We start from the raw sequence: 22,877 nt of genomic DNA, 5'->3' as shown, positions 1-22,877 counted from the left end.
AACACAAAGATTAGTAGCTAGTGGTAAATTCATTTTCTGCTTGAGCAGAAACATCTGTTTGTTGCTTCGAAATGCATTTGTCCTGCCTTTCAGAAAGTGATTGGTTGCATGCACCCTGTTCATAGTCCAAGTGCGCTGCAATTTTATGAAAAGGATAATGGTGGCAAATGTTTTTCTTCAGCACTGGCTAAAATTCAATCCATGGATAGTGGTTGTTCTATAGCCATATGTACTTTTTGTTACCCAAATTAATGAAATCTTCCATATTGCTGGCTTTTAGATTCTCCTGCAGTGCAACTGAGTGTAGGAGAAAACAAAAAGCTGAACAATATGCAATTTAGAAGGAGTAGATGTTCATGCCACTTCTAGAAGCTTTTACAGGGTTTAGAGAGAGTCACCTTTTCCAACTAACTTTCTATGGGGGATTTGGGGGGGAGGGGCATTGCCCAATGCACAACATCTGCTCCACAAGCAGCAGGTTCCAGATTCAATCCCAGGCATCTCTAGGTACTGCTGGGAGTGCCGCCTGCCTGAAACCCTGGAGAGCCATTTCTAGTAGATGTCAGCAGTACAGAGCCAAATAGGCCAATGGTCTGACTCAGTATAAATCAGATTCCTGTGCTTCTAAATTTAATGGAAAGCAACATTCCATGTAAGGTTGGGAAAAACTTCTGAGGAAAAACAAACCACCTGAGGAATTTTGAGGGGACCCAAACATGTTTAAATCATGTAATTATTGAAGCTATTGCTGTACCTGGCCTGAAGTGAAAATGAGATGAGAATTTAGACATTCCTTCTCAAGTGAAGCAACTGAGCAATCTCAGGAGAACCCAGAAGAGTTCCTATGAGACTTCTTGCGGTGTGGTGTGGTGTTGGAGATGCTGCAGCTGGGAATGAAGGACACAGAAAATGTGGACCAGAAATTGAGAGCAGAAATTGCTCAGGTTTTGGGCTTCTTTACTTTGGGGAGTTAATTCATGTTATTACATTTCATTAAATAGTTGTGTGATATTGAAGCAATAGACATGAATTATACAACTGCACATCATAGTGAAGCATTTCCAGGATTGCAGAGAGCTAATCTGCTCATTGAGACACTGCTTTCTTCCCCTTTCTTCTCATCACTTTTGGGCTCCTCTTTCTTTTGCCCCATTTAACTCACCAACAGCTTATCCTATGCATCCAGCAACTGCCTACAGCAAGGATGGGGAACCTGTGCCCCTCTAGTTGCTGTTGGACTAAAGCTTCCACCATCCCTGACCATTAGGCATGCTGGTTGGAGCTAAAGGGAACCATAATATTTAGGGATTAACACATTTGGCTATCTCTGATCTATGCCAGGGAGTAAAGTTTGGCCTCTTTGCTTGCAGAAATTGTGCTCTGCCATTCTGCTACAGTCCTTCCTGACTTTAGTCTACCCTGTGTAGCTACATCGTCAAGGAAATCTGCCTCCCATGTCCTTCTCCCATACTTATCTCTATCCTGCTTATATCCTCTACATCAGGCATCCCCAACCTGCGACCCTCCAGATGTTTTGGCCTACAACTCCCATGATCCCTAGCTAACAGGACCAGTGGTCAGGGATGATGGGAACTGTAGTCCAAAACATCTGGAGGGCCAAAGGTTGGGGATGCCTGCTCTACACTGATTGGTGGCAATCCATGTTATAAGCAGAGTGAAAAGCTGGTAGGGCTTGGGGGGATCATTCACACATGTCCTTTGTGATGTTAATGGATGGGAAGCCTGTGAGCCAGAAAGATTCAGAAGGAAAGAGGAAGAATGGGAAGCAGGATGTGGAAGATGTATTTTACATAATTTTGGTGTGTGCAGAGGTGGAACTCTAGCTTTGGCTGCATACTGCCGTTTCCATTTAATCACTAAGCCTTGATAATATGAGGATTGCTGACTACTCTCTTTTACTTGGCAATTGTCTGGCTCACCTGGCAGAAGAACTTCGTTAAAACTAGGTGCTGATCTCAGGAAGTTATCTTTCACTTTCTTATAGACTCAGAGCTCAGCTGTGATGGGTCATTAGTAATAATAATAAAAATAAAATAAGTGTCCGCTGCGTGCAATTGCAGGGGGAGAGCACCCATCCCTATGTGTGTGCATTCCTCTCACATGACAATCTATACATGCCCTATGCTATAGAAGCTCTATTTGTCTAGGTACAGACAAATTGGTACAGACAGTTGGCAGTCTTATAACACAAGATGAAATATGCCAGGAGGACAGCAAACTGCAACAAAAGAGCTCAGGTGCAACAGTGGTTAGGTTGCAGTTCAGCTCTAATAGTGGTAAAATGCCTCCCAAAAGAGGTAGGTATGATAAATCTGGTGATGCCATTGTAAATTTCATTTTTACTTTCAAGGCCTTGGGGAAAAAATCAAGGAGGGTTATATATTTGCCGCCACTCACATTGGTCAATATTATTTAGCAAATAGGAATGCTTTGGAAGAAGATGATTACACAACAATATGACCTTTCTTTCCTGGGAATTTATCATTTAAAGTTTAATCTAGGCCCAGTGTTTACAGAGATAGGATTTCTAGGTTACAGTGGACAGAAAGTCAATCTCTTTGCTTTCAGGAAAGCATTCAGTAAATTACGGCACTTACAATTTTCTTCTCCTTATTTTTTAACAGAAAAGTAAGTTTTACAGATCAGCAAATTGCCCAATCTTTAAATGGGCGAAATATTTTAGCAACTTAGACTTTCTTCCTTGCTGATGCACCAAAATTCTTATTTTAATAGATACTTTGAATTACTTTTAAGTACTGCTATGCACTCAGAGTAATTTTGCTTACAAGTGAGCTGAGGATCAATGCAATCAGCTAATAAGATTATACACATTAACTGTAAAGCAATATGCTGTAAGGGAACAAGGCAGATGCATACAAGATTGAATTTATTGCCTGATTCACTGTTGCAGTAATGTTCTGTGGATTTTTTAAATTTTATTTTGCTGGAATTGTGTTTTTCTATATATGTATTTGGGGGGAGGAGAGAAATGAGACTACATGCACTGAAGGCAAACTGCAGCAGACCATCTGAGAAGAGGCATCTTAATAAACAAAATGTTATCCCATCACCAGTGCTACCCTTTTACAGAACTTTACCGTGAAGAAACAGTGCCCTAATGTAGTATTCTGCCTATCCTGGGATGCAGGAGTTTAGTTTGGTACCAGGTTGGGCAGCATGGTTTCTATCAAAGCAGAATGATGGGAAGGGGAGGGAAATACAGTGCTAACCCCAAAGGTTTGCCTCTGTAGTTAGTGCGCCTCTTCAGATTCAGTCAAATGAAACCTTGGTTATGTTGACCTACATACAGCAGTTGCCAATATGGTGCACATGGGCGCCAGTGTGCCTCTTAGTACTTCCTATGACACACACAAGGACTCGGTAAATACTGCCTCAAAAATCTACAATGCTTAAGATACCTTTGAGTTGGCACACATGTCTTTTCCCTTTCACTATTATCCTTATAAGCTCTGTGAGGTAGGTTAGGCTGAGAGCTGCTGATTGGCCCAAGGTCCTCCAGCAAGTTTGATTAAACCTGGGCTACTCTTCCCATCATCAAGACCTGGAAAGGTGAGGTAGATAATTTCAAGGCTCACAAGCTGGGACTTGTGTTCTGTGATTTTATAGGCTGATGCCATTTTAATCCATACTAAAAGACCAAAACAAAGGAGAAGCTCATTTTCAACTGGTGTATAATTATAATTAATGCTGTTCCAACATGTCCTTTTTACTTGAATTTGCTATTTGATTGCCTATGTGATATTGTATTCAAATGCTTTCTTTTTAAAAAATCCATCTGATAAATTTATCAGTGCTGCAATAGTAACAAGAGTAATCTGCTAACTCAAAAATCTACTGCAATAACGTTTTCCTTCATAGCAGATATGAAGGAAACCTACACTTGAATTTTGTGAAATATGTAAATGTTTATGCTGGACCAAAGGAAGAGAAATTGGACTACTGTTAGATGAATTATAGAAAATTATTAGAGATATAAACCTATAAGCCTGCCTTATATTGAGTTAGACTGCTGGTCCATCTAGCCCTGTTGTCTGCTCTGAGGGGCCATCTGCTTTTACATTCAAAGCAATATCATGGCACTTGAATTCTGGGAACTATAATTTGCTAAGGGTGCTGAGAGTTGTTATGAGAACCCTGGTCCCTTTACAGAACTATAATTCTCAGAGTTCCCTAGAAAGGGAGTGACTATTAAACTACTCTGAGTTTTGTAGCATTGTGAGGGGAACGGGTGATCGCCTGACAACTCTTAGCAACCTTTACAAATGACAGTTCCCAGGACCCTCTGAGGGATGGCACGATAGTTCGAAGTAGTGTGATACCGCTTTAAATGTATAGTGCAGATGGAGTCAGACTAGCAGCAGATCTCCAAAAGGCAGGGTTTCTCAGCTTTGCTACCTGATTTCTTCTTCTTCTTCTTCTTCTTCTTCTTCTTCTTCTTCTTCTTCTTCTAATTAGAAATCCCTGGGAATGTATTTAGGTTGTGGAAGAAAGGGGTTAAGTTCACCGCATGTACTTTGTTAAAGGAAAATATTATGAAGATGATGTATAGATGGTATTTGACTCCTGTAAAATTAGCAAAGATGTATCATAATTGTGATAATACATGTTGGAAATGTAAAGAAAAGGAAGGAACATTCTTTCATATGTGGTGGACCTGCCCCAAGGTGAAAGACTTCTGGGAAAAAATTTATAATGAATTGAAAAAAATGTTGAAATATACATTTATAAAGAAACCAGAGGCCTTTCTTCTTGGAATAACAGGTTCGGAATTGCCCAAGAAAGATGTTAATCTATTTTTGTTTGCCACAACTGCAGCTCGTATTTTGTTAGCTAAAAAGTGGAAAACTCAATAATTACCAACAGTAGAAGAATGGCAGATGAAGATGATGGATTTTATGGAGCTAGCCGATCTAACCGGAAGAGTCTGCGACCAGAAGGAGGAGGAACACCACGAAGAATGGAAGAAATTTAATGATTATTTAGCTAAATTTGTTACGCTAAAATAACTGGAAATAGGTTCTGTGATGGGACGATGAGCTGCTTGTGTGTAAAATCCAAGTCCCTCAGAGTTTGGTCAAGTTTGCAAACCTCTGTCTGTAACGGAGCCCCTTAAACATGGCTCCGTCAGTCGCTGGCAGTTTCCGACAGTGGTTGCTTTCGGAATCGCTTCCAACATAAAAGCTCCTTAACGGAAACACGTCTTCTGGACTCTCTGCGTGACAGTTTCCGGCGAGGAGTGGGTGTCCCTACAGGAGGTCCTGAAACCTCCCCACTGTTTTCGCTGGAAGTGTCTCTGAGCCATCCCTCCAGCTCACTTTCCCTCAGCTCAGCTCCTCTCCCCCTACTGGTTCCCTCTTCAGCTGCTGAGTCTCTCCCAACCTGTGTGAGCCCTTTCACTTCCCTTCCTTCCGATGGCAGTTCCCTGACATCCACCTCCCCTCCAGGGCCCCCTTCATCCCCTCTCGCCCCCTCCTCTACGGGCGGTGAGGAGGCAAAACCCCGGAATGAACTTCCTTCATCTTCCGATGTCTCGAACACTTCTCTCCACCTGTTGCGGTTCCTGGTCTCGAAGTACTCCTCCTCCTCAGAGTCCATCTCCCCTTCCCCTTCCGAGTCCAAGAATCCTTCCAACTCCTCCTCCTCATCGGTGGTCCCAAAGTATTCCCTCCGGAACCTCTCCACAGGCTGAGGTTTCCTTGGGAACCTTTGATGGAACGTTTCTATCAATACCTCGTCATTGATATCTTCTGCCATTACCCAAGTGTTTTCTGACTCCGGTTCTCCTTCCCACGCTACCAAATACTCCACCTGATCCCCCTTCCACCTGGCGTCGAGGATTTCTGCCACATGGCTGCTGCATTCCCTTTCTTCTATGACCGGTCCCCGAGTGGCCATCCCTTCTCGTCCCCCCTCATACGGTGACAGTAACGACCTGTGAAATACTGGGTGCAGTTTCATGTGGTTGGGTAACCGGAGCCTGAAAGCCACTGGGTTGACCTGTTGAATGACCTCAAAGGGACCCAATCTCCTGGGTCTTAATTTCTTACAACCTCCTTTGAACGGCAACCCTTGGGTTGACAGCCACACCCTATCTCCCACCCTTATGGTTTCACCTTCCCTTCGGTTCTTGTCTGCCTGCCTCTTGTATTCTTCCTTCGCCCTTTCTAAGTTGAGTTGGAGCTGACGATGGATTGCTTCCATTTCTTCTACAAAATGCTCGGCTGCCGGGACGCTCCATCTCTCCCCTTCTCCCCCTGGGAAACCCCTGGGATGACACCCATAATTAGCCAAGAAGGGGCTCATCCCTGTGGACACATTCTCGGCATTGTTGTAGGCAAATTCCGCCAGCGCCAACTTTTCTACCCAGTCATTCTCTCTGTCATTGACATAACACCTCAGGTATTGCTGGAGGACACCGTTTGCTCTTTCCGCCTGCCCGTTGGTTTCAGGGTGCCGGGCAGTCGAAAAGTTGACCTCCACCTGCAGTAAGCTCATGAGCTTCCTCCAGAACCTGGAAGTAAATTGTTTTCCTCGGTCTGAGACCACCCTCAATGGCACCCCGTGCAACCTAAAAATGTGTTCTACAAATAACTTCGCTGTTTCTTCCGCCGTGACTGCATGCGAGCAGGCTACAAAGTGGCACATCTTTGTTAGTAGGTCTACCACCACCATGATGGCTGTTTTCCCCTTGGACTTCGGCAGATCAGTCATAAAATCTATCGACACTGCCTCCCAAGGTCGTTCTGGGGTTGGTAAGGGTTCTAATAGCCCCGCCGGTGCCCGCCTCTCCCCTTTGGCTCGCTGGCATTGCTCACACCCTCTTACATACTCCCGTACATCTTCCCTCACCTTAGGCCACCAAAATTCCCTGGTGACCAACCACATGGTTTTGTGTTGTCCAAAATGCCCCGCCGTGGGGCTGTCGTGCAACTGCTTGAGTACCCTCCCCCTTAAGTCTCCTTCAGGGATATACAGTGCCCCTTTGTAATACAAAGCTCCATTTCTTTCCTCGAAACCCCCTGGTTCCTCTCCCTCACCCCTAAGACCTCTGAGCTTATTCTGGGCGTATTCATCATTCTCTGTTTCCTCTACCAGTTCTCTTTGTCCCACCAATGCCGCCCCACACACCCAGCGGTCCTCTGGAATGACATGTCTCTCTTCGGGTGCTCCCTCCCCCTCCAAATATTCAGGTTTGCGTGAGAGAGCGTCCGCCCTAATGTTCTCTGGGCCTGGCACGTAACAAATCTCAAAGTTAAATTTGGAGAACTCCTGGGCCCATCTCACTTGCCGTTGGTTGAGCACTCGTGCCGTCCTCCAATACTCTAGGTTCTTGTGGTCAGTGCACACTTGCACCTTATGTTGTGCGCCAATTAGCAGGTGCCTCCATCTCCGGAACGCCTCATGAATGGCTAGTAGTTCTCGGTCATACACCGTGTAGTTCCTCTCGGATTTGTTCAGCTTTCGCGAAAAAAAGGCACACGGTCTCCACTCTGACTCCTCCTCCCCTGGCTGCAGAAGCACCGCCCCAATCGCTCTGTCTGATGCGTCAGTTTCCACTCTCATCGGTTTTTGTAAATCCACATGCAGGAGTTGTTGTTCCGAGGCGAAGGCCCTTTTTAGTTCCTCAAATGCTCGCTCCGCCTCCTCAGTCCAAACGAACTTCTTCTTACTGCTGAGACAGTCCGTAATGGGCGCCGTCAGGTGGGCAAAGTTTCGGATGAACTTACGATAGAAGTTCCCAAATCCTAGGAACCTCTGCACATCCTTCCTTGTTTTGGGTGTTTTCCATTCCAGCACCGCCTGGACCTTGCCGGGATCCATGGCCAATCCCTTGTCTGACAGGCGATACCCCAGGAATTCCACCTCCTTGGTATGAAACTGACACTTCTCCAGTTTCACCCACAGCTGGTTGGCTTGCAGCCTGCTCAACACTTCTCTGACGTCTCTCACATGCTGCTCCTCATTCTCAGAATACACCAACACGTCGTCTAAGAAGGCCACACAATTCTTGTAAAGCAAAGGCCCCAGGACGTGGTTCATAAACGATTGAAAGCATGCGGAGCCTGCTTGTAGGCCGAAGGGCATAACTAAATATTCAAATGCCCCTAAAGGGGTGAACATGGTGGTTTTCCATTCATCCCCCTTCCTTATTCGTATCAGGTTGTACGCCCCCCTTAGGTCCAGCTTTGTGAAAATCTTTCCCTTCCGCACCCTTGTCAAAATGTCGTCAATCCTGGGCATAGGGAAAGCCACTGGTTCTGACACTGCATTTAAGGCCCTGAAGTCACACACCAGCCTTGGCTTGTTCGTGTTTTTTTTATCCACAAAAAACACTGGGCTGCCCCCCACCGCCCTGGACTCTCTGATGAACCCTCTCTTCAGGTTCTTGTCAATGAACTCTCTTAGCTCCTGCATCTCTCTGTCTGACATGGCGTACAGCTTGCCTACAGGGAGCTGTGCCCCAGGGAGTAAATTGATTTGACAGTCAAAGGGTCTATGCGGAGGTAGTTGGTCAGCTTCCCTTTTTGTCTGCATCCTGAGCCCTCCTCTCCTCAAGCCTCGCCGTCTGCAGCGCTAGCTGGACCTCCAACACCCGGTACCTTTCTTCCAGGCTTGGACCCGCTCCAGCTCCTGCTTCTCCGGTTCCGGCTGGGTTGCTCATGATGCCTTCTCCTGCACAAGCTGCTCACGGAGACTGTCGGAATGCTGTGATGGGACGATGAGCTGCTTGTGTGTAAAATCCAAGTCCCTCAGAGTTTGGTCAAGTTTGCAAACCTCTGTCTGTAACGGAGCCCCTTAAACATGGCTCCGTCAGTCGCTGGCAGTTTCCGACAGTGGTTGCTTTCGGAATCGCTTCCAACATAAAAGCTCCTTAACGGAAACACGTCTTCTGGACTCTCTGCGTGACAGTTTCCGGCGAGGAGTGGGTGTCCCTACAGGAGGTCCTGAAACCTCCCCACTGTTTTCGCTGGAAGTGTCTCTGAGCCATCCCTCCAGCTCACTTTCCCTCAGCTCAGCTCCTCTCCCCCTACTGGTTCCCTCTTCAGCTGCTGAGTCTCTCCCAACCTGTGTGAGCCCTTTCACTTCCCTTCCTTCCGATGGCAGTTCCCTGACAGGTTCCAGATACTTAATGGACTTAGGATTGTATTTATGTTAACTGATAAAATAATATGTTTAATACAAGAAGGAGATTTAAAGATGTTAATGTTTAATTTAAAGGGTATCAAAATTGGGATTTGGAAAGCCGTTATAAGGATATGCAATGAAATTCAACTAAGGGGAAATGAGGAAGTCGTTTTACAAAGTAAATTACTGTTATTTTCAATAAGGTTATGATTTATGTTTGTTATGTTTTGTTTGTTTTGTGTTTTTGTTTGTCGTTGATATTGTAAAAACTAATAATTTTTTTGCCAAAAAAAAAAGGGGGGGGGGGAATGTATTTAGGACCTTGTGCACACACAATACACACCCCACCACGGAGATATGGTTCATTCTCCAAAAGGCCAAGTTCCTGTTGGTGTTCCACCAGCCTGTGGGGAGATGGAATGTGCAAAATGCCCCTGGAAAAAGGTTGCTAACCATGCCAACATTATTTTGGCTTCCCTCAAAATTCTTCAGATGATTTGCATAAGAAAGAAACACAACATTTGCTTCAGATTTTGCTTTGTGCAAAACCCAGTGATAATGGAGTGATGTGCAGAATGCCTGGAAAAGTTTTGTGTCTCTTACTTAAGCTCTTCTGGCTTGCCTCAGAATCCCTCAGAAGTTTTGCCTGAAGAGGAACTCCCAATTTTGCTTTGAATGATTAGTAACATTTCTGTGGCAACCCTTGGTTCCTCACAAATGCCATGGTATAAGCATGTGAGCCTATTAACCTAATAAATCATGCCCTATTTTCCTAGAAGTTACATGATGAGTTTGCTCTAAATCTAACATTCTGTTTCTCCTTTTTGTCCTTAGGGTACATTCCTGTGAGTTTGGCAAAGGCACTGTACCTAGCAAAGGTTCTCACAACATATCCATCTATTTAAATTTGATTAAAAAATGCCAGAAGTTACGTTCTGGTTCTCCAGAATTCGTAGAGAAGTTGAACATCCTAATAAAGATACTCAGGAAGATGTAAGTATTAAATTCATTCTTGGCCTTCTGCCCTTTCCAGCTCAGTTCTAAGGTCTTTCAAATATACATCATGAACTGGCCTGGAAAGTTAGCAGTGAAACTTATATGGCAGGGATAGGGAGCTTGTGGCCCTCCAGATGTTGTTGGATTCCAATTCCCATCATCCCTGGCCAGATTTCCAGTGGTCAGTTGTAGTCCAGAAACATCTGGAGGGCCAACCCTGTTGTAGGGGTATATTCTTGTGGATGCATCCTAATCACATTGCTTTGAATGAATTGCTTTGCCCATGCCATCTTCTAGATGGTTCATCTTTAAATTGCTGTGCATTTTGAGGCAGGGATCTCAATTCCTAAAGCTAGCAAATGCATTATCATTCCAGCAAAAAAGCTGTGTTTTGTTTTAGGTTAGATTTTAAGTATTAGTAGCTAACTCTAATCCCCTACCAAGGCAAAGTGCATTTATACAAATTTCTACTTTGTCACCTTTGCTAATTTATGTCACTTTAAAGTTCCATGTACATTGAGGGCAATATGTTGTTATTTACAATCAGCCCTATAACTTGAGCAAGAGATGTTGAAAAATGCGTAGTTATAGTTTCAGCCGCAAGGCACTTGCTTGGGTGACACTTATACTAAAATTGGAACGATAGCGAGGAGATTAGCTTGCTCCTGGTGCAAAGATGACACACAAATTCATGCAGCATCCTATATTTTTATACTGTCTGAGGAGAAAAGCAGTTACCCCAGTGTGTGTGCCATGTTCCCATGAGCAAGGTTGGTGTGAGCAAAGTTGTGGCTTTTTAGAAGCCTGACAGGGCAACCCTCACAGCAGAGGATCCAAAATTAGATCACCACTGTTTAATGAAGTTAAGCAGCCAAAGTGTGTGGAGAGATCTGATCAGGATTGTGACGCTGGATGATGGACAGTTCCCCTTCCCCCAAGGTCATGGTCCCAAGGAAAGAGCACCCTGAAAGCTATTTGCCCTACAAGGGGGGGGGGGGCCTGCAGATACAAGCATTGTCCTCCTTGTAGGGCAAATAGCAGTTTGGAGGGTGATTTTAACCAGGAAAGTGACACAAGGGCATCAGGTGTTAAATCTCCTAAGTCCTGTTAGATCTCACCACTGCCACAGCTCCTTTTCAATTGTTAAAAAGTGGCAGGAGATTCAGTCACAGGTCTCAAGCCCCAAGAGACATATTTTATTGTGCAAAGCCTTTGATAGGATGGCATGACTGCCAATAGGAAGTATCTGTGTGCTCTTTTTTGCTGGCTTTTTTGTGGCATTTATTGTCTCATTATAGCTGAGCAGTTTTCATGATTCAATGTTTCAGTAGGATGGCTCGAACAGTTTGCTTGCATTCTATTATTTTATGTGAGTTGCCTTTTGATATGTTGGGGTCTGAATGTGGGGTGGAAATATATAAGTAAAGAATCATGGTGAATACACAGTCATGATAGTTCCACCACTAGATCACACATCTATGCCGACTAGATAATCCAGGAACAACTTTGCCCTTAGATCTGATTCTGAATAGTACTAGCTCTGATGTCGTTTCCTTTTGTAGGTGTTTATTCTAACATTTGTCCTGTCCTGTATATGTTGTAGCATCGCCAGAGCTGTCTTAAGCATATGTGGCGCTGGGGTGGAAAGATCCGCCCGCCCCCTACCCCCAGGTTGCCCAGTCCCAGGTGCGCAGGAGGGCAGAGCTGGCTGGCCACCTCAACGTCTCACTGGCTCGGTCACCCCCAAACTCATGCCGCAGAGCTGCCCGCAGCAGAAGAGCCCGCTGCAGCACTCTGACCAACGGGTGGGCTCTTCTCCGGGCTCAACTCTCGGGCCCCAGACTCTCAGGCTGGCGCCCCTGAGAGCCTGGCGCCCAAGTGCCCCGCACCCCTAGCGCCTATGGGTAAGACGGCCCTGAGCATCACTACCTGTGATTCTTGAAGGTTTCTCTCTCTCAATTTTCTCTCTCAACTGTAAATGATGGAGCAATCTCTATTTTCATGCTAGCAAGTCATGTTGTACTGTTTAATTTCCAAATGTTAATTAACCTGCTCTCCAGTAATGTCAGCTGCTGTTGCTGCCACCACTGCTGCAGCCAGCTTGTCTGTCTGCCTCGGTGCCAGCGGTGGGGGAATGCAGGATCAGTCTGTCAGCACTTGGGCACATATGTTGTCTCCATGCTGTGCATCAGGTTTAGGTGCCAAAATAAGGTGTTAACAGTTATTAGGTCTGCGTTTGAGATCGAGGGTTTGGGGGGACTTGCTGAATGGTGGCTATGATTATAGAGGCACATGGCAAGCCAGAATGCATACTCTGCTTAATCTCAGAACTGTGCTACAGCTGTCAAAGGGAAGCCAGTTTGAGATTCCTATAATTCAGTTAAATGGGGATTCCCCTCCATTGATAACATACATAGCCTATTATATCTATTAAAATTAAAATTGGCATCCTCTTTACTTGCCTTTCCTTACCCTATTTCCCTGCTCACATTTTTAAAAATACTATTTTTCAGTAGGAAAATAATTAAAAAGAACTTCCAGAAGTACATATTTTTATTCTCTCTCTGTGTGTGGGGTTTTTTTTGTGTGTGTGTTTTGGCGGGGCTGTATGGATGGGAGGGAGGAACAGGCCAAAAAGGCTAATATGGCATGGTCTAAAGTAGGGATGGAGGAGAAATTTGATTTACTTTGCATTTAAAGGTGACCTTGATTTGTACTTTCTGAAACAAAGTGAGACCCAAAACACAGCCATCCTTTGAAATTCGTGTTTCTCTGAATTCTGTGGTGTAGTCCTCTAGACCAGTAATTGGTACAAAAATTTGTATACTAGCGTAAGAAATGGCATAGAATTGCATATATGCATAGGAAAGAAATGTATATATGAGGAGAAACTAGCTCTAAAATGCTGATGAATGTTCATGAGGACTTTAAAAACAAATTGCAAAGTGATGGGAGAAACCAAATTTAAGTTTAGAAAAATAAGATGGTGAGAGAAACTAAAACTGACAGAAGCCCCCCCCACCAAGATCAGGTCTATAAATCAATCTGCCTCCGAACATCTGGTGCCTGAGGTGACTGCCTTACTCTCCCTAATAGTTGGACCAGCCCTACACAAGATGTAACCACTTTGCTGAGCTACACAGGTTGGGATCTGGTCAGCGCTTGCCGGGGTGAGAAATGTGCCTGGCAAACACCAGAAGAAATGTGGGCTAGAAATGCTTTAAACTGCTTAATGTTCCTTAACCACCCATTTCTTTTCTGTGCTCCTGAGTTTATATTCTGTGTACAGAAGCAGCTCACCAGGTGTGGTAGAACCATAAAACTACAGATCTAAAACTCTGGGTTGGAACCAGACTTGCCTTTCCATGCGTTTCCATTTATGGAAGGAACCTTGATCCACTGGAGGAGACGTGAATATAGCTCAGGCATAGACAAACTAGGCCCTCCAGATGTTTTGGGACTACAACTCCCATCATCCCTGACCACTGGTCCTGTTAGCTAGGGATGATGGGAGTTGTAGTCCCCAAACATCTGGAGGGCCGAGTTTGCCTATGCCTGATGTAACTGATTGCCACCTTCTCCCTGCAGCAGCCATACTGTTGTAGGGGGTTCTCTAACCCTCTGAAGCAACCTTTGTGGGAGCAAAGGAGGCTAAAGGAATTGGCGAAATTTACTTCTCCTTTCCTCCTGTGGAGAAACTTGTGGGTAGAGTTCTCTCCACAGTCAGGATCCAACCCAATGGCTCAGAGACCGAGTACACATCATATGTTGAAAAGCATGTGTCCCCCCCCCCTTCAATAATCCTTGCAAAGGTAGTTTACTCCCCACAGAGCCACACTTCTCAGCACCCGGTTCCCAGGAGACTGGCAGAAGGTGCTTTAAATGTATGGCATGTATGAAGTCCTTAAAAAAAAGAAAGAAAAAGATTTGGTCAAGTGAATTGCTTTTAAAAAAATATATATCCAGAAGTCTATTTGAATCCCCTCCCCCAACCATCTTCTCTACAGAGATGAACTCATAACTAGCTGTGAAGAAAATTCAGCTTGAGCTTTCAGCACATCATGTGCTGCAAATTCCCTTGCCTCATCCATCTGCCAGAGAATTTCAGGCCCTCCAGAGAGTGATGCCTGGAACATGATTTCTTCCCTGCTCCCATCAATTAACAGGTTTCCCTCTGAGAATATGGTGGAACTGAAGATAATTCTGTTTCTGTGCCATGTAGATGCAAAGTTTTTTCACACACAAAAAAAAAAGACTTCAAGGAGTTTTTCCTTAAAAATAATAATGCTGTAGCTTAAACTTGGATCAATTTTATTTTATTTTTTTGCTGGAGTTATAGCATTTAAAGGAACAAGGTGTTCCACTAAGGAATCTTTTTTGTTTTAGGATTTTGGGATTGGGGGTTTTAAAAAATACAGATAGCCCAAGGAATGGATGGTCTGTGGATAGTATCCAATGACTTCCCCACCCTCACCCCATATGCTCCACATGTCCCCCATCTGCTCCATATACAGTGGTACCTTGGGTTACATACGCTTCAGGTTACAGACTCCGCTAACCCAGAAATAGTGCTTCAGGTTAAGAACTTTGCTTCAGGATAAGAACAGAAATTGTGCTCCGGTGGCGCAGTGGCAGTAGGAGGCCCCATTAGCTAAAGTGGTGTTTCAGGTTAAGAACAGTTTCAGGTTAAGAACGGATCTCCAGAACGAATTAAGTACTTAACCCGAGGTACCACTGTAATTGGGGGAAACCCCTGTGTAGAATTAGGCGGGGCACTGTTGGAGAGAAGGTGCTGCCCTATGTCTTTCCCCCATCTGTTAATTCTCTCCCAATATGCCTTAATCAGCAGGGGGGCTTAAAAACAAAATTCGTGTGAATTCACAAGTATTCTGGGTGTATTTTTTCACAACATGCATTTCTAAGTATATTTCCTTTAACAGTTAGCATTTCTAGATACATTTTATCCCCAAAAACACATTTTTATGTACATTTAGTATGTTTTTGAGCAGAGAGATACATCAGAAAATTTAGAGAAGGGCATACTCTGAAGGACAACTGTGTTCTGATCGGCACATTAAGTCAGGAGTAATAATAATAATAATAATAATAATAATAATAATAATAATAATAATTTATTATTTATACCCCACCCATCTGGCTGGGTTTCCCCAGCCTCTCTGGCCGGCTTCCAACAAAATATTTAAATGCAGTAGTCTCTGAGTAGTCTTCTAAATTTGTACTGGAGTTCACCAAAAATGAATTCCTCAAGCATTATTTGATGGCCTAGAGAGGAATAGTGCAGGACCATGAACAGCATTCTGTGATTTCAAGGTTCTTGTATTTATTTATAAGACCTTTAACAACTTGTGTGCAGCCCTCAGGGACTGCCTGATTCTATATATCTAGGACTTTTTTCAGCCAGAACCCACTGGAACTCAGTTCTGGCACCTCTCAGGTATGTACCATTGCCATTATAAGAGAACAAGGGAGGAGTTCATGGAGAGTTCTGGCACTTCTTTTTCTAGAAAAATAACACTGCTTATATCCCTGCTTAATCGCTGAAGTTTTTTTTTGGGAAGTCACTGTTAGTGGTCTTCCATGGCTCAGATGCACAGCTTGGAACCACAAGAAGCTATGCATTCGGAATTGTGGACCCAATCTTGTTGCCAGACAGTTGAGGTCCGGCAGGCCCCCTCCTTGCAGAACCTCTGGTGCTTACTGAAGACTTCTATAAAGCATTGCAACCAGATTATAGTTTTAATTCATTTTCAGTCTTACTGTATTGGGTCTCCTGTGCAGTCTCCTGTGCAGCACTTTAGAGACTACTGCGATTAAGCGGTATACAAACCTTTGAAGTAAAGTAAGTAAATGATTTCCTTGCATACCCGGAGAGAACTTTGGAAGCATCTCATCTAGTTTTGGTCTCTGCTGAGCTCGTTTATCTGGATTCTTTTTGGGTCATTGAAATGAATGGGAAGACAGTGGAAAACATTTCCTACATTGACACTTCTGGTTGCAGAATAGAACAATCACCAAGTTTTGTAATAGCAGAGACAGTGTGTGCGTACGTGTGTGTGTGTGTGTGTGTGTGTGTGTGTGTGTACGTGTACGTGTACAGTTTTAGAGCAACACCAGTATGCAAACTATCTTACATGCTAGTGCCAAACCAAGACAGCTTCTACCTAATTTATAGTAGAAATGGGAGTTGCAACAGTAAGCAGCAGAAGTAATGTAATTTTATGCATGCTTGCTTTACTTACTATCAGTGGCTTTCCAAATTATTCTTTTCCTATTAAAATAAAAGCAACTCAAGAGTAACCTGCCTCCAACTGGCAAGCAACTTTTGTGTCTCCAGTTGGCTAGAGCTTCTGAATAACAAAACAAAACAAGGCTTTTTAAAAAGTGATATTTCCAGCGGTAAGGTAGCAGACATGGATTGCTGGGTGAGGTGGAGTTGCTACACTAGTTTCCTGGTGGGCCATTTCCTTTCCCCCAAGCGTTTGTAACCCAGGACAACTTTGCTCTGCTCCCCCCCAAAAGGAGGCCCTGTTTCTCACATTGTAATTCAGAGAGAACTGGCAGCTGAAGAACGTGGTCCTTGCATGAAAAAACACAAACAATGCCTTTTGTTTCATGACATTCCAGTGACTTTTGTTCCAGCCTTTAGTATGCAAAGAATTGACTTCAAAAGGAACCCATAATTACTATATTGTATGTCTTTAATCTACAGGATGAAAAAAAAAATTACATGCCACCCACAAGATGCTTGTTAGGGGAAGCATTATTTTTTAATTCCTTTAGAATTTATTCCGTAATCAAAGGAGAGAGGTTTAAAAACAGCATGAGAAAGAGTCTTTCATATTTTATCCCTGCAACACTAACATTTTGTAGTCTATTATTCTGCAATGATAACAAGACCCTTTTGAATTGTTTAAAATTTAATTGGCCAAGTTATTAAGCTGTGAAAATCTTTCTCTCCATAGTGTGGGACAAGTGAGAGTTGTAACTCTGGGTTCAGCCATTTGAAACCAGCTGGAGAGGAAGATTAGTGCCATTAAAATAATCACTTTCTCACATTAAAAAGTCTTCTATGGGCCGTGTGTGTGTGTGTGTGTGTGTGTGAACAGAGCATAAGGAGAGTCCTGAGGAAACAGTCTAGGTGCCCATCGACGGTAGTCCAGCTTCCTACAGTTATGGCTCCAGCCTCAAGCTCAGAATCAGAGGAGGAAGGGATGGACTTTGATAATCTTTGGTAACATGAAGTCCTGAGCGAGGCCAAAATCTGGTGCCTTCAAATTGATCTTCTTAATTATGGATCTTCTCAGTTTTGCACCTCCTCGGCTCAACGTCCTGTGCAGGAGACTGCCTTTATTCCCATTTTAAGGGATGGAGTAGGGAGTAAATAGAAACATAGGAACATAGGAAGCTGCCTTATATCGAGTCAGGCCATTAGTCCATATAGCACAGTACTGGCTGCACTGACTGGCAGCAGCTCTCCAGGATTTCAGACAACAAGAAGAATTTGGATTTGATATCCCACTTTGGATTTGATATCCCACTTTGGATTTGATATCCCACTTTATCACTACCCTAAGGAGTCTCAAAGCGGCTAACATTCTCCTTTCCCTTCCTCCCCCACAACAAACACTCTGTGAGGTGAGTGGGGCTGAGAGACTTCAGAGAAGTGTGACTGGCCCAAGGTCACCCAGCAGCTGCATGTGGAGGAGCGGAGACGTGAACCCAGTTCCCCAGGTTACGAGACTACCGCTCTTAACCACTACACCACACTGGCTCTCCCAGCCATACCTAGAGATGCAAGGGGTTGAATCTGGGACCTTCTGCATGCAAAGCAGGGAGGTCTGTTAGGCAGCAGCTGTGTCAAAGTAGGGATGGGAGAGCAATTCCATTCCATTTGCATTCTGATGCAAAGTGACTCACTTCTCCCAAACAATACATGAACTGAAGCACAGCTATCCTGTGAAATTCAGCTCCACCAAATTTTGTGATGCAATTCTCCAACCCCCAAAACATGTCCAGTGGTACCTCGGGTTACAGACGCTTCTGGTTACAGATGCTTCAGGATGAGAACAGAAATTGCGCGGCGGCAGCAGGAGGCCCCATTAGCTAAAGTGGTACCTCAGGTTGAGAACAGTTTCAGGTTAAGAACGGACCTCCAGAATGAATCAAGTTCTTAACCCGAGGTACCACTGCACTGTATAAAAATCCGCATGCTAGGATAAAATGCACACATTAGTGAATGCATATATCAGTGAAAGCAAGCATACAGAATTGCATTATCTTAGGGGCAATTGCTTGAAAAAGTGTATATAAAAGACAAAATTTCTTTTAAAAATGCATATATTAGGGGAATTGTGCATTAAAATGCTGATGAATTTTCATGAGGACTGTGATGGGACGATGAGCTGCTTGTGTGTAAAATCCTAGTCCCTCAGAGTTTGATCAAGTTTGCAAACCTCTGTCTGTAACGGAGCCCCTTAAACATGGCTCCGTCAGTCGCTGGCAGATTCCGACAGTGGTTGCTTTCGGAATCGCTTCCAACATAAAAGCTCCTTAACGGAAACACGTCTTCTGGACTCTCTGCGTGACAGTTTCCGGCGAGGAGTGGGTGTCCCTACAGGAGGTCCTGAAACCTCCCCACTGTTTTCGCTGGAAGTGTCTCTGAGCCATCCCTCCAGCTCCCTTTCCCTCAGCCCAGCTCCTCTCCCCCTACTGGTTCCCTCTTCAGCTGCTGAGTCTCTCCCAACCTGTGTGAGCCCTTTCACTTCCCTTCCTTCCGATGGCAGTTCCCTGACATCCACCTCCCCTCCAGGGCCCCCTTCATCCCCTCTCGCCCCCTCCTCTACGGGCGGTGAGGAGGCAAAACCCCGGAATGAACTTCCTTCATCTTCCGATGTCCCGAACACTTCTCTCCACCTGTTGCGGTTCCTGGTCTCGAAGTACTCCTCCTCCTCAGAGTCCATCTCCCCTTCCCCTTCCGATTCCGAGAATCCTTCCAACTCCTCCTCCTCATCGGTGGTCCCAAAGTATTCCCTCCGGAACCTCTCCACAGGCTGAGGTTTCCTTGGGAACCTTTGATGGAACGTTTCTATCAATACCTCGTCATTGATATCTTCTGCCATTACCCAAGTGTTTTCTGACTCCGGTTCTCCTTCCCACGCTACCAAATACTCCACCTGATCCCCTTTCCATCTGGCGTCGAGGATTTCTGCCACATGGCTGCTGCATTCCCTTTCTTCTATGACCGGTCCCCGAGTGGCCATCCCTTCTCGTCCCCCCTCATACGGTGACAGTAACGACCTGTGAAATACTGGGTGCAGTTTCATGTGGTTGGGTAACCGGAGCCTGAAAGCCACTGGGTTGACCTGTTGAATGACCTCAAAGGGACCCAATCTCCTGGGTCTTAATTTCTTACAACCTCCTTTGAACGGCAACCCTTGGGTTGACAGCCACACCCTATCTCCCACCCTTATGGTTTCACCTTCCCTTCGGTTCTTGTCTGCCTGCCTCTTGTATTCTTCCTTCGCCCTTTCTAAGTTGAGTTGGAGCTGACGATGGATTGCTTCCATTTCTTCTACAAAATGCTCGGCTGCCGGGACACCCCATCTCTCCCCTTCTCCCCCTGGGAAAGCCCTGGGATGACACCCATAATTAGCCAAGAAGGGGCTCATCCCTGTGGACACATTCTCGGCATTGTTGTAGGCAAATTCCGCCAGCGCCAACTTTTCTACCCAGTCATTCTCTCTGTCATTGACATAACACCTCAGGTATTGCTGGAGGACCCCGTTTGCTCTTTCCGCCTGCCCGTTGGTTTCAGGGTGCCGGGCAGTCGAAAAGTTGACCTCCACCTGCAGTAAGCTCATGAGCTTCCTCCAGAACCTGGAAGTAAATTGTTTTCCTCGGTCTGAGACCACCCTCAATGGCACCCCGTGCAACCTAAAAATGTGTTCTACAAATAACTTCGCTGTCTCTTCCGCCGTGACTGCATGCGAGCAGGCTACAAAGTGGCACATCTTTGTTAGTAGGTCTACCACCACCATGATGGCTGTTTTCCCCTTGGACTTCGGCAGATCAGTCATAAAATCTATCGACACTGCCTCCCAAGGTCGTTCTGGGGTTGGTAAGGGTTCTAATAGCCCCGCCGGTGCCCGCCTCTCCCCTTTGGCTCGCTGGCATTGCTCACACCCTCTTACATACTCCCGTACATCTTCCCTCACCTTAGGCCACCAAAATTCCCTGGTGACCAACCACATGGTTTTGTGTTGTCCAAAATGCCCCGCCGTGGGGCTGTCGTGCAACTGCTTGAGTACCCTCCCCCTTAAGTCTCCTTCAGGGATATACAGTGCCCCTTTGTAATACAAAGCTCCATTTCTTTCCTCGAAACCCCCTGGTTCCTCTCCCTCACCCCTAAGACCTCTGAGCTTATTCTGGGCGTATTCATCATTCTCTGTTTCCTCTACCAGTTCTCTTTGTCCCACCAATGCCGCCCCACACACCCAGCGGTCCTCTGGAATGACATGTCTCTCTTCGGGTGCTCCCTCCTCCTCCAAATATTCAGGTTTGCGTGAGAGAGCGTCCGCCCTAATGTTCTCTGGGCCTGGCACGTAACAAATCTCAAAGTTAAATTTGGAGAACTCCTGGGCCCATCTCACTTGCCGTTGGTTGAGCACTCGTGCCGTCCTCCAATACTCTAGGTTCTTGTGGTCAGTGCACACTTGCACCTTATGTTGTGCGCCAATTAGCAGGTGCCTCCATCTCCGGAACGCCTCATGAATGGCTAGTAGTTCTCGGTCATACACCGTGTAGTTCCTCTCGGATTTGTTCAGCTTTCGCGAAAAAAAGGCACACGGTCTCCACTCTGACTCCTCCTTCCCTGGCTGCAGAAGCACCGCCCCAATCGCTCTGTCTGATGCGTCAGTTTCCACTCTCATCGGTTTTTGTAAATCCACATGCAGGAGTTGTTGTTCCGAGGCGAAGGCCCTTTTTAGTTCCTCAAATGCTCGCTCCGCCTCCTCAGTCCAAACGAACTTCTTCTTACTGCTGAGACAGTCCGTAATGGGCGCCGTCAGGTGGGCAAAGTTTCGGATGAACTTACGATAGAAGTTCCCAAATCCTAGGAACCTCTGCACATCCTTCCTTGTTTTGGGTGTTTTCCATTCCAGCACCGCCTGGACCTTGCCGGGATCCATGGCCAATCCCTTGTCTGACAGGCGATACCCCAGGAATTCCACCTCCTTGGTATGAAACTGACACTTCTCCAGTTTCACCCACAGCTGGTTGGCTTGCAGCCTGCTCAACACTTCTCTGACGTCTCTCACATGCTGCTCCTCATTCTCAGAATACACCAACACGTCGTCTAAGAAGGCCACACAATTCTTGTAAAGCAAAGGCCCCAGGACGTGGTTCATAAACGATTGAAAGCACGCGGAGCCTCCTTGTAGGCCGAAGGGCATAACTAAATATTCAAATGCCCCCAAAGGGGTGAACATGGTGGTTTTCCATTCATCCCCCTTCCTTATTCGTATCAGGTTGTACGCCCCCCTTAGGTCCAGTTTAGTAAAAATCTTTCCCTTCCGCACCCTTGTCAAAATGTCGTCAATCCTGGGCATAGGGAAAGCCACTGGTTCTGACACTGCATTTAAGGCCCTGAAGTCACACACAAGCCTCGGCTTGTTCGTGTTTTTTTTTTATCCACAAAAAACACTGGGCTGCCCCCCACCGCCCTGGACTCTCTGATGAACCCTCTCTTCAGGTTCTTGTCAATGAACTCTCTTAGCTCCTGCATCTCTCTGTCTGACATGGCGTACAGCTTGCCTACAGGGAGCTGTGCCCCAGGGAGTAAATTGATTTGACAGTCAAAGGGTCTATGCGGGGGTAATTGGTCAGCTTCCCTTTCGCTGAAGACGTCGCGGAGATCTGCGTATTGTCGTGGTACCTTCACGTTCTCCGTTACTTCAGTCCCTGCTAGGGTGGCTTGGGCCCCTGCCAAACCCTTTCCCTCTTTGCAGTGTTCTAAGCAATGTGCTGAACCAAAAGAAACCACTCTCTGATGCCAGCCCACCAGCGGATCATGTAACGCTAGCCAGCTCATCCCCAATATAATGGGAGCTCCTCCCAAGGTGGCCACATTAAACGCTATCAGTTCGGTGTGCCTTGCCACCTTCATTATCATTGGGACGGTCTGCAAGCTGACTTCTCCTCCCAACAGCTCCCTGCCATCGATCGTGGTCACCTGCAGGGGGTTGCTTAAAGGGATCGTCTGTATCTGGTGTTCAGCTGCAAACTCTTTGCTCATGAAATTGCAGGAGCTGCCTGAGTCCAACAGCGCCTTTATCTTTAGAGGGTGTCCGTTTGGCAGCTCTAGCGCCACTTCTATCACTAGGGCGGGTTTAGGAGGTTCTGGCGTGGGCACTTTCACTGCTCTTTGGCCTGACTGCTGTGCCCCGACGGTGGCAGCCAGGCGTTGGCTTTTACTTGCTTCGGTATTTCTTCCTCTCTTCCCTCCACAGCTCCTACCATCCCTTGCCATTCCTTCCTCTGGGGGCAGACTCTGGCAAAGTGACCTGGCTGTTGGCAGAGATAGCATTTCCGGGCGCCTTTTCCCTCCTTCTTTCCCCCCTCACTGGGCTTTGAAACTGCGCGCGCGCGCGCTGTTCCGATTTCCATCGGCTCTGCCGGCGGGAAAGTTGGCTCTG

The 22,877-nt window shown here is 45.7% G+C and overlaps 1 protein-coding gene across 2 annotated transcripts in view; it reads left to right on the top strand.

The window, feature by feature from the left end:
- CNBD1 (cyclic nucleotide binding domain containing 1) overlaps positions 1 to 22,877 on the top strand; it is a 143,263-nt gene that overhangs the window by 11,617 nt on the left and 108,769 nt on the right. For both annotated transcript variants that reach the window (XR_013988494.1, XM_081013168.1), the window contains exon 4: positions 10,003 to 10,161. Coding sequence is in view for 1 of the 2 variants with exons in the window: in XM_081013168.1 (XP_080869294.1) it covers positions 10,003 to 10,161 (159 nt within the window). In the remaining variant the exon portion in view is untranslated. The remainder of the gene's footprint in view (positions 1 to 10,002; positions 10,162 to 22,877) is intronic.

The sequence above is a fragment of the Podarcis pityusensis genome (assembly GCF_964106645.2).
Source record: "Podarcis pityusensis genome assembly, chromosome: 7".
NCBI lineage: Eukaryota > Metazoa > Chordata > Lepidosauria > Squamata > Lacertidae > Podarcis > Podarcis pityusensis.
This window is presented reverse-complemented; position numbering and strand designations above follow the sequence as displayed.